This window comes from Mauremys reevesii, linkage group 8 (assembly GCF_016161935.1).
Source record: "Mauremys reevesii isolate NIE-2019 linkage group 8, ASM1616193v1, whole genome shotgun sequence".
Taxonomy (NCBI): domain Eukaryota; kingdom Metazoa; phylum Chordata; order Testudines; family Geoemydidae; genus Mauremys; species Mauremys reevesii.
The window spans coordinates 71,722,911-71,737,404 of NC_052630.1; the positions used below are offsets into that span (position 1 = coordinate 71,722,911).

The 14,494-nt window shown below is 39.7% G+C and overlaps 1 protein-coding gene across 3 annotated transcripts in view; it reads left to right on the top strand.

Moving 5' to 3' along the window:
• The window catches only part of DBT (dihydrolipoamide branched chain transacylase E2), a 32,991-nt gene extending 21,407 nt beyond the window's left edge, over positions 1-11,584 (top strand). For 2 of the 3 annotated variants that reach the window (XM_039484716.1, XM_039484715.1), the window contains exons 5-11: positions 4,621-4,748; positions 5,229-5,472; positions 6,618-6,784; positions 7,211-7,288; positions 8,421-8,612; positions 8,817-8,888; positions 10,557-11,584. In XM_039484716.1, the coding sequence (XP_039340650.1) occupies positions 4,621-4,748; positions 5,229-5,472; positions 6,618-6,784; positions 7,211-7,288; positions 8,421-8,612; positions 8,817-8,888; positions 10,557-10,724 (1,049 nt within the window). In that variant the 3' untranslated portion in view covers positions 10,725-11,584. The remainder of the gene's footprint in view (positions 1-4,620; positions 4,749-5,228; positions 5,473-6,617; positions 6,785-7,210; positions 7,289-8,420; positions 8,613-8,816; positions 8,889-10,556) is intronic. The other variant, XM_039484717.1, reaches the window with a different exon arrangement.
• Positions 11,585-14,494: the final 2,910 nt, after the last annotated feature.

A 14,494-nucleotide genomic window follows, 5' to 3' on the forward strand; every position in this document is an offset into this window, starting at 1 on the left:
TTACTCTGGGAATCGAAACTTTAAGTTTCAACTAGTTTGTGCTTTTAAAATCAGCCACAACACTGCAATTATATACTGGCAGTTTTGCATTCTTGTACATATCTAGCCCAAGAGATAGAGTCAGGAGTTGAGGTGCATGGCAAATGACCTTAATTCTCTCCTGAAGATTAGGGATGAAACTCTGGTCCCATGAAGTCTGTGGGAGTTTTGCCATTGGCTTCACTGGAGCCAGGATTTCAATCTAGGGGGTTTGCCTCTGGCTTTGCCAGGCTTTGCATGGTTGGGAGGGCTGTGTGTAATATTTATTGAATAAGGCTCAGTGTTTAAACTTCCATATAGGATTTTTTTAAAAACAATTTTAAGAGGAGGATACATTTGTTTGTCCTCTGTCTGTAAATAACTATCAGACAGACTAGTATCTGGGGGTAGCCGTGTTAGTCTGTAGCCACAAAAACAACAAGGAGTCCGGTGGCACCTTAAAGACTAACAGATTTATTTGGACATAAACTTTTATGGGTAAAAAAATCTCACTTCTTCAGATGCATGGGGTGAAAATTACAAATGTAGGCATTATGTAATGACACATGAAGAGAAGGGAGTACCTCACAAGTGGAGAACCAGTGTTGACAGAGCCATTCAATCAGGACGGATGTAGTCCACTCCCAATAATAGATGAGGAGGTGTCAATTTCAGGAGAGGCAAAGCTGCTTCTGTAGTGAGCAAGCCACTCCCAGTCCCTATTCAAGACCAAATTGATGGTGTTAAATTTTCATATGAATTTTAGTTCTGCTGTTTCTGAAGTTTTTTTGTTCAAAAATAGTTACTTTTAAATCTGTTATAGAATGTACAGGAAGATTGAAGTGTTCGCCTGCTGCCTTTTGTATGTTACCATTCCTGATGTCCGATTTGTGTCCATTTATTCTTTTATGTAGGGACTGTCCGGTTTGGCCAGTGTAAATGGCAGAGGGGCATTGCTGGCACATGATGGCATATATAACATTAGTAGACGTGCAGGAGAATGAGCCCTCGATGGTCTGGCTGATGTGGTTGGGTCCTCTGATGGTGTCACTAGAGTAGATATGGGGACAGAGTAGGCAACAAGGTTTGCTACAGGGAGTTCCTGGGTTGGTGCTTCTGTGCTGTGGTGTGTATTTGCTGGTGAGTATTTGCGTCAGGTTGGGGATTGTCTGTAAGCGAGGACTGGCCTGCCTCCCAAGGTTTCTGAGAGTAAGGGATCGTTTTCCAGGATAGGTTGTAGATTGTTGATAATGCGCTGGAGAGGTTTTAGCTGGAGGCTGTACATGATGGTCAGTGGTGTTCTGTTATTTTCATTGTTGGGCCTGTCCTGTAGTAGGTGATTTCTGGGTACCTGTCTCGCTCTTTCAATCTGTTTCCTCACTTCCAGGTAGGTATTGTAGTTTTAAGAATGCTTGATAAAGATTTTGTAGGTGTTTGTCTCTGTCTGAGGGATTGGAGCAAATTTGGTTGTATCTTAGGGCTTGGCTGTAGACAATGGATTGTGTGATGTGTCCTGGATGGAAACTGGAAGCATGTAGGTAAGTATAGCAGTCAGTAGGTTTCCGGTATAGGGTGGTGTTTATGTGACCATCACTTATTTGCACTGTAGTGTCCGGGGAAGTGGATCTCTTGTGTGGACTGGTCCAGGCTGAGGTTGATGGTGGGGTGGAAATTGTTGAAGGTGGAATTCTTCAAGGTCCTCCTTTTCATGGGTCCATATGATGAAGATGTCATCAGTGTAGCACAAATAGAGAAGGGGTGCTGGGGACGAGACTAATTTCTTCTTAGGGGCATAAAGATAGATTTGTGTTAGTTCAAGAAAAATGGATGATTTTCTTTTTTGCTCTGTGTCTGATCTCTGGGAGGGGCTAAAGTTTTTCTTTTATTCAGCTATCTATTAAAAATATCCCTATATGAGCTTATTTTTTAATAACAGAGGAGGGGTTGCATTTCCATTGGGTAGCTATATATTGAAAAAGAAGCCTTCAGTACCACGATGAACTCAGTAAAAATAAATGAGTGGTCCAGTTTTGCATAATATCTTTGTATTTGGTACCAAACTAGCTATGGTTTGTGGGAAGGAGAATAAAATTAAGTATTGGTTATCTTAGGGGTCCACCAGATGTCTTGTTGAATAATTATATTATAGCTGTAACGGTGAAATATTTTTAAGAACCTAGATGACTTACTAGTCTAAGTCCTACTGACATTCAGAGTCACTGAGATTTTTTTTTAAATGTTAGCCTAAATCTCTAAAGTGATTATCTCAAGTGAAACCACAATAATGACACATACTTGTGAAAAGGATAATAAAATCTATTTTATGTAAATTTATGATAATCCAAATTCTATAATTTGGGTTATGTACAATATGACGGTAAATTTGCAACTGTTACTTGTTTTCTTTTCATGTGATGGCAAATGCCACAAATCACACAGTAGCAAAGTATACATTCTCCCCAGACTTCCGGCTTCCAAAGGTATTGGAGAGAATTACAATAACTTCTGAGTATCAGAGGGGTAGCCGTGTTAGTCTGGATCTGTAAAAGCAGCAAAGAGTCCTGTGGCACCTTATAGACTAACAGGCTATTGGAGCATGAGCTTTCGTGGGATGCATCCGACGAAGTGGGTATTCACCCACAAAAGCTCATGCTCCAATACGTCTGTTAGTCTATAAGGTGCCACAGGACTCTTTGCTGCAATAAGTTCTGAGCAGAGCAATATTTCAGAGAAATGTTAACAACTGCACCTCTAAACTTCAACACTGGGGACAGTTTCAATTGTTGGAACTTTTGTTACCCGTCAGAACACACACACTTCTGAGCTATCTTTTAGGGAGTAAAATGTAAGGGACTAACTGGAATTTCAAATAAAATAATGACTGTTTAGTAATTTATTTAAATATCACATAGATACCTTAAATCTTTATTTGCAAATAAGCTTTTTTAACTTGATGTGGCATTAATCACTTTAATAATATCTAACACTGTTGTGTATTTTTCTGATCCACTTCTGAATGTAACGTTAATTACATTTAAATTACTTCAGGTAAAGTGAAATACCCTAGTAGTAGTAGTATTGCCAAAAGAAAAAAAACTGTGTGTTTAAACACAGTTTTATCTCCATAATCATTTAGTTTTTTACACTAGAGTGGGATTTTTTTTTTACTGTTCATACAGTCAGTTAGAGATTAGAAAATCCATAATTTCTTGAGGTTAATTCTCTTCCTGACTGTGTTTTTAAAAAATGACAAAACTGCTTGATTTGATCTTGTGATTGTTTTTAAAAAGTCCCAAAATGGACAGTTTCTTATAAGGTTTCCTGTGATGTTTTGGGTTCCATCCAGACCAGTAAGGAGTTTTGTCACTGCCTACCTTGCAACTTGTGGGTGCCTTTGTACTGTGCAGCTATGGGTTCAATTCCCTGACACCAGCAGTCTGCCCACAAGCATAAGGTCTTACCTTGGCTTTCACAAGTGTAGTTATTCTTTGCAGAGAAGATAACAACAGCCCTCTGGTCACAAGTCTCTCCAAATAAATCCTCCCTGAGTTCTGAATTACTAGGTGCTTGGACTGTTCCCCTCTGGTTCATCACCCTTGAAGCCATGAAACCATTTTTCCAGTTAGCTCACTATGGCATACACACTCCACACAGTTTGCACACCGGGCACCTGCTTGGGATGAAAATAGTTTATTCAATAGAAAAACCATAGATTCAGAGATGGAATAGTAAGGAACAGCAAACATATATACAAGCTATACAGAAAACAAACATGAAGAGACAACCTCAAGCCTTTTACTTTCATATCAGATAAAATCCCTTTTCTAATAAGAGTTACTTGTTGCCTTAAACCGTTTCCCAGCCTACCTGTAGGAGGGATTGAGACAGTCCTTCAAATTCTGGATGATCTTCAGTACAAACTCCTTCCATTTTAAAAGGGGTGGCAGTTTTTTTCTTCAGTCATTACAGATATTCAAAGTGGAGAAAACTCTCTCCTGTCTTAGTTTCTGAAGACTGGGGTTTCTTTTCAGTTTCAAGCTGTTCCCATTTGCTTTGATGATTCCTCATTGTTTACTCCTGGGCTGGACAAGGGCCTGGTGTATGCAGTGTAGTAGCCATGTCAGTCGCAGAGAGCGGACAAGGTGGATGAGGTAATATCTTTTATTGGACCAACTTCTGTTGGTGAGAGAGACAAGCTTTCAAGCTACACAGAGCACTGCCTCAGGTCTGAGAAAGGTACTCAGAATGGCACAGCTAAATACAAGATAAAACAGATCAAGATCTCTAATCAAGACCATTCAATGTGCTTGAAACCAGTCTCTTATGGTTGGGGAGATAGCCCCTCCCTTCTGGAGTGCTTCATCACCCTGTTGTGAGGTGGTGCTGAAGTTGAACCAGAGTTACAATTACCGTTTATATTTCTATATCTGTCTATATATGTGTGTATATATGTATATGTGTGTGTGTATATATCTATATGTGTATGTGTGTGTGTATATATATATATATTCATAACCATAACCTGTATACATATCTCTGTTTTAATCAAAACCACTTTGAGCAATGTAGTAAAGTTAAAGCAGTTTTTTATATTATTTTCAGATGTAGCCTCAGAAGAGGATGTTGTTGAGACACCTGCTGTGTCTCATGAAGAACACACACACCAAGAGATAAAAGGCCACAAAACACTGGCAACCCCTGCAGTCCGTCGCCTTGCCATGGAGAACAATGTAGGTTTGTGTTCTGTTGACGCCAGCTCTGTTTTATATCCATTGCTTGTATATTAATCTGACTGTATCTGAGAAGGCAATAAAACTCTAATATTATTGAAAGCTGGTGGTGAATTGCCAGGGAACAACAGTGAAAAAAGTTGTTGATAAATGGCTTGCTTCAAATGAATAGTGTTTCACTGTTGAAGCTGTGAACTGCTTGTGCATAATATTTCTCATCTAAGAAAAAATACCTTTTAAATAATCATTATTCTGCCTTAATATATATATATATATATATATATGTAATTAAGGACACAGAGGGTCTTTCAGAAAGTTTAGATAGTGTTTAAGCAGATACTAAGTCACAAGAAGGTATTAACCTGAGGAATGTTACTCGAGTACCTGTAATATTTTCATATTTATAATCCAGTTACAACATATAATTTCTCTACTTGTGCTTTATAGCAAAAGTTCTATAGTTTGTTATATACTTTTCAGATTAAACTGAGTGAAGTTGTTGGAACAGGGAAAGATAACCGCATCCTTAAAGAAGATATTCTCAATTATTTGGCCAAGCAGACGGGAGCTATTTTACCTCCATCACCAAAACCTGAAATTATCCCACCATTACCAAAATCGGAGACTGCGCCAGCTGCTCCAAAGGACAAAGGAACTAAAATTCCTATACCCATTTCCAAGCCCATCGTGTTTGCAGGGAAAGATAAAACTGAGGCTGTGACAGGTAAAAACATAAATGCAATCATGAAGTAGCACTCATAGTTGATATAGCTTCTAAATAATTAGTCAGTGAATGATAACATTTAAATTGATTCTCCTATTCCCATTGACGGAGAGCCAGCTTTTGTCTTGTAATCACACTAGTGTGGGGAGACAATGAGAATGAGGAAAGGTAAGTGTGCTTTGCAGAAAGGAGGAGTTTGAAATAATTTTTCAGATGGTGGTCAGACAGGGTTGTCAGTGTTCTTCTCTGGCACTGTATGGTTTCATCATGTTCTCTGCTAGTAGCATCAGACTGTGACTTGCACCTGTTCATTTTAAATTCTGTTTTTTTAACTGTGCATTCTGAACATCTAAAAACATTTTGTGCAAAATTTTGGAAATAGGTACTCTGGAATTCTTCAAACAGTATTGCAAATACTATTCCTATAGAAATCATTATGTAATTTATTAGCAGGATCAATGAGTAGGATTGTTTGTGTGATGTAATCAGCCTTGCCATCTAGAGCTCCCAATCTAAGATGGACACAGATGAGACAAGATGCACTGGGAGAGCAAATTACATTTCTGTTTTCCTCAGTTACATAATATTTGGGCTAGAAAGGATGAAAAGACTGATGCAGCTTAATGTTTGTGGGCCTTGCACACAAGGTTAGCCTGTAGGAATGATCTAGAGGCAGATGCTAGGATAAGGAAATAATTCCAAACACTTGGGACAGAATAAATTCTTTACTGAAGTTATCGGGTACCTGCTTCAGGTATATAACGAATCTCCACATGGATATTTTCACACTCATGGTAAAATTCCTATTGTATACAAAGAGACAAGATGGGTGAGGTAGTGTCTTTTATTGGACCAGCTTCTGTTGGTGAGAGAGACAAGCTTTTGAGCTTACACGGAGCTACTCTTCTTCAGGTCCAGGAAAGGTACTCAGAGTGTCCAATTGTATCCAGTGCTATTTTAGTAGCTCTTGGTGTAGTACTAAAGTTACTTGGTGCCCAAGCAAGAATGATCATAAGTGGATTCTATCCCAACTTTTGAAAGAAATATTTATAGTTTTTCAAACAAAACTGAACGTTAGAAACTGGCTAACTCTAAAGTTTCTAAAAGCTTTTTATTGGTAAAAGCACCCATTGAATATTTTTCAGGCTTTCACAAGGCAATGGTAAAGACCATGACTGCTGCACTGAAGATTCCTCACTTTGGTTATTGTGATGAGATTGACTTAACTCAGCTCGTTCAACTGAGAGAAGAATTGAAACCTCTAGCACAAGTTCGTGGAGTTAAACTCTCCTTTATGCCTTTCTTCATAAAGGTGAGTCATAGGTGCATTTCAGAACAGGATTCCTAATGGCATATACTGTTGACAGCAAAGGCCATAGTGGGGAGGAAGGAAAAACTTGCTTTTCTTCTGCATTTTTTCATTTAGTTTCATCCAGCTCTTTTAATTGTCTTTTTATTTTATCCCTCTCATCATTACAATCATCAACACACAAAAACCCTCTTTAGGTCTACAGTGAGAACTCTTCGTGCTTACAGTAACCCATTCCCTTTACCTATCTAGGTACTTGTATGGATCTCCACAAAATAGAAATTAGAGTAACCTAGACAAACACTTGATTGCATTCTGGATATTACAAGCTGCCTGAGGTACACTCATCCTGCCCCTTCCTTTCTCCATTGGGTGATAAAAGTATTAAGAGAGCTCTTAGTGTTAATATTGTTTTTTTATGTTTAACAGGCAGCTTCTCTGGGATTACTGCATTATCCTATTCTTAATGCGTCTGTGGATGAAAACTGTCAAAATATCACATACAAGGTTTGTGCAATTTTATGAACATAGTCCTGTGCCAAAAAAGTAATGCTCCTCCAAGCATCTAATAATCAGGGCTCTTTTTCAGTACAAATAAATTAACTTTTTTAATGGAAAAGGGGGGGAAAAATTGAGCCCAAAGCAATTCTTAAGTACTGTGATGGAAAACGATCCATACACCACCACCTCTATCTAATATCAAAATGGAATGAATGGAGAGGGCTAGATTAATGCAATTGGTGCTATTTATATAGCACCTGCCAAGAAAGACATGCCACTGCTAGCCATATTAGCAACCCGCTCTCTTGCTCTTCTTTCTGACAAGGGGCTGAGCAGTCCCAAACCATAACCCATAAAAATTTAGGGGTAGAAATGTTTTGTTACTGTGGCAATGGTGACACTGTTCTGTCTATCAACCCTGATGTCTTAAATAAGTCACCTTTCTATTTAAAGGTTTCTTGGCATGACAGAAAGCAGGAAGCTTGACATGCAACATAGAAAACATAGGGAGTTTGTGGTCAGGGCTATGCAGAATACACGTTTTGCATGGATTTATGTTGCGCTTGTGAAAGATACTGGGTTGATGGTCCTGAGGACTGAACTCCTGTATTTACAGAAATGACGTAGCACAGTGGCAGCAATGCAAGCTTCCCTTGCACTGTCTTACCCCACATCTCTGAGACTTACTCTTTCTGAATCACTTCAGAGGATGAAAGGGCAGTTCAGTCTCTGTTTCCTTTAAATTCATGGTCTCACTGCTGAGACTGACAGCATATTGTTACGATGTGTGCACAGATTTGTTAACAGAATAAAGAATTCATATTTCCAAGGGGCTGTCGAACTCAGGATCCTAAATTTCCTAGATTTAAACTCCCCCAAAACAGTTTGGAGGTTGCCTTTACTGTTCCAGAATTATATGGAGAGTACCAAAGAGACTTGTCTTTAAAAAATTCAAATCTGCGTAGAGTGTGGTTTATTCTGAACAGAAACTTCCTTAGTGGAAATGCTGAAAACAATATTTTAGCACTTTAGTTTGTATAAAATAAAACTAATTCATATTTCCATTTTTTGCATTAACTTATATATAACGCATGGTTGGTTAGTGAAACTTACAGTATTGTAACTGAATATATTGTAGGCTTCTCACAACATTGGAGTTGCTATGGACACAGAACAAGGCTTGATTGTCCCTAATGTGAAAAATGTTCAGGTCTGTAGCGTGTTTGAGATTGCTTCTGAATTAAATCGCCTTCTGACCTTGGGCTCTGCAGGCCAGTTGGGAACAAATGACCTCACTGGGGGAACATTCACTCTCTCCAATATTGGCACAGTGAGTTTAAAAAAAAAAGTTTTTATATTGAAAAAATTGGTTTAAAAAATAACTACTACCTGTTACATTGATAAATATGTAATTGTTAGAAAAAAGTGTTTTCTATAACAAATATTACAGTACAGCATACAAGAAACATGTTGCTACTGCAAATGGGCACTCCTGGAATATTCTTGAGCTGATTTTCTTGGTTTCCCTTTTTAGATTGGTGGTACCTATGCCAAACCAGTGATACTACCTCCTGAAGTAGCTATTGGTGCTCTTGGAAAGATACAGGTACGTGTATGTTGATCCAACTACAAAGACACAGGTGTTTGTACTGTAGTAAGGCCATGTTCAATTAAAACTTTGCATTTCGTCTACCTTCAATACAGTAGAACTTCAGAGTTACGAACACCTTGGAAATGGAGGTTGTTCGTAACTCTGAAATGTTCGTACCTCTGAACAAAACGTTATGGTTGTTCTTTCAAAAGTTTAGAGTTGAACATTGACTTAATACAGCTTTGAAACTTTACTATGCAGAAGAAAAATGCTGCTTTTAACTATCTTAAATGAAACAAGCACAGAACCAGTTTCCTTACATTGCCCATTTAAAAAAAAAAAAAATCTTTCCCTTTATTTTTTTAGTAGTTTACATTTAACACAGTACTGAATTTTATTTGTTTTTGGGGTGGGGTGTTCGTCTCTACTGCTGCCTGATTGCATACTTCTGGTTCCAAACGAGATTGGTGGTTGACTGGTCAGTTTGTAGCTCTGGTGTTGCAACTCTGAGGTACATTGTTCTTACTGAAAGCATTTTTTTCTACAAGATGTGGAAGAAGGACACCATGTAAACTTTGTAAATGAAATCTTACAATGTTTTTATAAGACTTAAAAGGCTGAGCACAGACAAAAAATATAAACAATCTTTTGTCTCTGGCTCGGGATTGTCTACCAGAAGCCCATTATATTCACCTCATGATGTTTTTATTTAACTTGTTGGCTTCTAGGTATAAAAGAAAAAAATTAGATTATATTCTGATATTTGTAGGGGTTTTATAATACCATCTTTGTTCAGAAAGAATACTTGCAGGGTTTCAAACCAGGAGAAGACTTGAAACAAATTGCTTCTGATATTTAAGTTTTGTTATGTGATCCAGAGATTTAAATCTAAGAACTTTGTACAGTCAGATAAATACATTTGTTAGTATAGAAGAGCAAAAAACCAAAACAGACCCTCCCCCTACATTTCTTAGTGGATAATACTTTTCCTATATTTCCCCTATGCCTTTTTGAGCTTCTAGGGAAGGTTTGGGAGGCATGTGTCACCTCAGCACCAAAGGTTCAGTCAACTTCTCTAGCACAGTGATCCCCAAACTTTTCAGAGTCATACCTCCCTTATCCCTGTCCGCACCTCCTGAGGCTGGGGGTGGGACCGCAGCTCCCCTGAGGGGCTGAAGGGGATGCGGATGAGGGTAAGGGGGCCAAGGCTTGGGCTGTAGCTCAGGGCAGATCTGGGGCCAGAACCAGGGCTGATCTGGGGCCAGGACCAGGGCTAGGTGTCATGGCCAGGGGCTAAGGCTGGAGGAAGGGCCAGAGCAGAGCACAGAGTGGGGCTGGGTGGTGTTCCTTCCCTGCCCCACATGGGGGCTGGCCCAGACCCAGCCACACCCCCCCAATGTTCCTTCTTGACCCTGTAGGAAGCGCGCCCCACAGTTTGGGGACCTCTGGTCTAGCAGGATAATTTGGAGTCAGGGAGGAATTACGATAAACTCAGCAGGGTTGCTTAGGAGTGGTAGGTGGTAATTCTGTTTGAGACCCACTACATAAACAATTGGGGGAAAATCTGTATTCTCTTAATTGAAATATTGCTCTATATCTACTCTAGCAATTGTTAAGACAAGAATCATGTTTGTATTGTTTCTTTCATCAGCTTCCTATTTTCTTCCCTTCTCTTCTTTCTAGGTTCTTCCCCGATTTAATGGTAATGGGAAAGTATTTAAAGCACAGATAATGAATGTGAGCTGGTCAGCTGACCATAGAATTATTGATGGAGCTACAATGGCCCGTTTTTCTAACTTGTGGAAATCCTATTTGGAGAACCCTGCTTCCATGCTGCTAGATCTTAAATAAAGAACACTAATGCCAGAACACATCCTTAAACTTTGGGGGAATAAACTCAATAATTATAAAAGCTAGCTATGCTAGCATATGTCCGTTAGTACTTTTCTTATTATACAATTATATTATGTGGTTGAAAGGTCTCAAGAGCCTATATCAGTCTATTGATAACCTGTTCCATTCTTTTCAATTAAAATGGGTAGTTTTGTAGTTTATTCTATGGGAGGCTGTCGTACTTAATAGGTCATGGTGTGACTTCTAAATGTGATGGGGGAAGTATTTAGTGCCTGACTCTGATAATATGTGCTGACTGCCACTGGCTGACATTACTGAAAGACAGATATCTACATGTCTGCAGTACTTTTAAACTGCTTATTCTGGATAGAAGGGAAGTTACGTCACAATTATTCCTGGTTGAAAACAGGAATTTATTTTAACAAATCTAATGGAATATTTCCAAGTTCCTGAAAGAAATTATGCAGAAATAATGTACAAATAAAATGTCTTTACGATTATCTTTAAAGATGTCCAGTGGACTTTTTATTGTTTAATGGTGCTAATGTTTCCTCTAGTCCTCTTATACATAGAAAGTTCTTAGCACAGGTACTCAGTATCAGGTGACAATGGAAGATGACAATATCCCCCAAAATTTACTTCCTGCACAGTTTCAGAATATTTACTGGTATCCAACAACTCTTTGTAATAACACTGTAGAACTGTCTTGCACCAAACTCTGATAGGCTGAAAGTATGTAGGATTGTTTACATACTCTTAGGCCTGGTCTACACTAAAGGGGGGGGGTTGAACTAAGGTACGCGACTTCAGTTACGCGAACAGCGTAGCTGAAGTTGAAGTACCTTAGTTCGGGCTACTCACCCGTCCAGACGCCGCGGGAACGAAGTCCGCGGCTCCCCCATCGACTCTGTCACCGCCGTTCGCGGTGGTGGAGTTCCGGAGTCGACGGGAGCACGTCCGGAGTTCGAACTAGCGCGTCTAGATTAGACGCGCTAGTTCGAACTCCGAGAAGTCGAACGCCGCCCGTCGACCCGGCAGGTAAGTGTAGACCTACCCTTAGAGTTTTCTTCTAGGAAGCAACAGCCTGCAAAAGGATGCCATGACTAGGTTTTCCATTACTAAACAAATAACTGCGTACCACCATTGTTTATCATTACCATAACCTAGCAAACAGCTACTGTGCTCTAAAAGACTGTTCAGATACCAGGGTGTAACATCAATATTTGATATGAAATAGAATCTGTATAAACAGAGCATAAGAATTAGATAAATCCTCTCTAAACTCATATGCAAGGCAGACAGTCAATAGGATTTAGGTTAGCACCCCCAGGACAAATAGCATATATGTTGTTTTAGGCTAAAACAATGGACAGTGGGAATGCTGGTTTGCAAATAAGATGCAAAGAAAAAACCATTGTGCGCATACACATTCCAGAGAACGCTGAGTTGCAAAAACACTACAGGATCATTGTAATGTAACCAAACAATTTGGGGAAGTCAGGCCCTACGGTGAGTAGATATAAGTAACCTGAAAGGTGTAACTGAGGGACCATGAGAAGGAAGGGAGGAAGATGCAAGACACTTGAGACTAGAGACCCAATCCTTGATGTGCTAACTGCTTAAGGGGTGAGGAAGAAACTCTCAAGCTGTGGGGAGAGGATATACACCAGAAATATAAGCTGCTACTCATGTTCCTATGAACAATGGTTTCTATCTGTATTAGCTTTTGCAATGTAAGACAAGATTCGTTTTAATCTGATTTTTCTATTAATAAAACTTATGACAAGCTTTGTGCTTTGGATCTTTTTATTTGGGAATTTCATGCAGACAATCCTGAACAGGAGAATAAATCTTCTACTTCCTATTTGAGATCACAAAGAAGGGGTGCTTGGAGTCTGCCTCTCGTGATTTAGCAAAAGGACACGGACTAAAGGCCACTCACCTATCATTTGTGTTGCTGTAAGGGCTGCAATCCAAATGATGCATGTGAAAACCTTATGACCGTGGATGAGAACCAAATTGAAGGGCTGAAGGAATGATACAACATGATAGGTGCCTTAGAAAATACCTTAGATAGATTAAACTACTCTGCCAGCAAAGGGAGCCAGATTTCTATTTTTGTCTGTCAAATCCTTAACAAAATGGGCAGTCTATCTTCTGCAATCATCTCTACTTATCTGAGTAGTTAATTAAATCAGGAAGGAAATTGGGTATTTGAGAAGTTTTCAATAACTAGATCAGAAAAAACTCAGATTGAAAAGTGAGTACAGTTGGTATCTATAAATGGATGTGGGAGGAACTAACATGGATCAGGGGGTTAGTGATGGATTATGGAGCCTTTTACCTTCACATGGAACCAGTTCTAATCTGGCCCAGGTTGGTAGTGACAGGAAATCATTGCCATTTGATGAGGATTTGACATAGTGGTTATGAATCTACATTACAAAAAACATCTTCACAAGCAGCACTCTTGGGCAATGTCATTAAGGAGGACACAGTTTTACTGATTCTCTTTCAAGCAGTGATCTGTGATTTCTGTCCTGTTCTTCAGACAGCCCTCTCTTGGGATCCAATGTGCTGTTAGCAAGATGGGCATTGCTGGGGACTGGGTGCACAATTCCCTTAAACCCATTGGGAATCAGTGCAGGGGTTAGACTTCACAGGAGGTCCCAGGGATGCCTGAGGTTGGGACTGCTTTCAGGGAGCTCAAGGAGGTGGTCCTGTGAGCCAGTGCAGGGGCACAGAATCTCTGGGTATAGAGTTCTCCAGAAGCCATGGCTGAGATGTGCTCAGATCTTGGAGGATCCATGGGGTTGTGGCCTGCTTCTTTTTTGGGGTAGAGAGACAAACCCCACTTACCTAAAAGTTCACCTTTAATATTTATCAGATGGAATTGTCATGCAGAGAGGAGCCCAGACAAGTACTGCTTGGGTGGGAGTGTAGAAGGGAGGGCAGCAGCATCTCCTATGCAAGTTCCCCTTTCTCCTGATCCTGTGGAAACCTCTGTGCAAGTGCTCTGAGATGTTGGGATTTCTGACTGAAAAGGGAGTGGAGAGGGAGACCGGTCCTCAAAGCATCACATCCCTTTATTTCCACTGGGATTGTGAAGCCTAATATAGCGATGATCTTGGCATACTGGTTGTACACTGGTTTTCTCTTAACAATGACATCCCTATTTCCAGAGAGTGAGACCCCGTGGTCCCAGAGAATAGCAAAACTCTCCTGAGAGAACTATACTGCCTTGGGAAAAGCAGATGGTCATCAGAGAGCTGTGTGTCCTGTGATTCACACTGATTTCAACAAAGCCAGCATTTTAGAGGACCAAACTCTGCCTGTTCTAATGCAAGCTCCCATGATGGATCATACCTGCAAGATAAAACTCAGTTTCCTGTGCAGGTTTTTCCTGCATGGAGGACAATATGGCCCTTTATAAAAGTTATTTACATTAAGATTCTGAAGAAGGGAAAAAAACCCCACCAGCAAAAACAAAACATCTCAAATTCTTCCTTCTGCAGCCAGAAGCACTGAGTGAACTACTTCTTGGTTCATTACTATTGCTGTTCAGCTGGTACCCTGGACTTGATTGTGAAGAGAAAGAACTGCATAGCAGAGTGTCTGGGAATTTCACAAATGTTTAAATTTACTACAAGTGTTGCTGAGCAGAACAATACAAAGCAACTCTTTTCCAAAGACTGTGCATTTTAGGGTTTATGTGTAAAGCAAACAATTGTCATTCTAAACTCTAATCTAGTTTGTGGTGTTTGGTA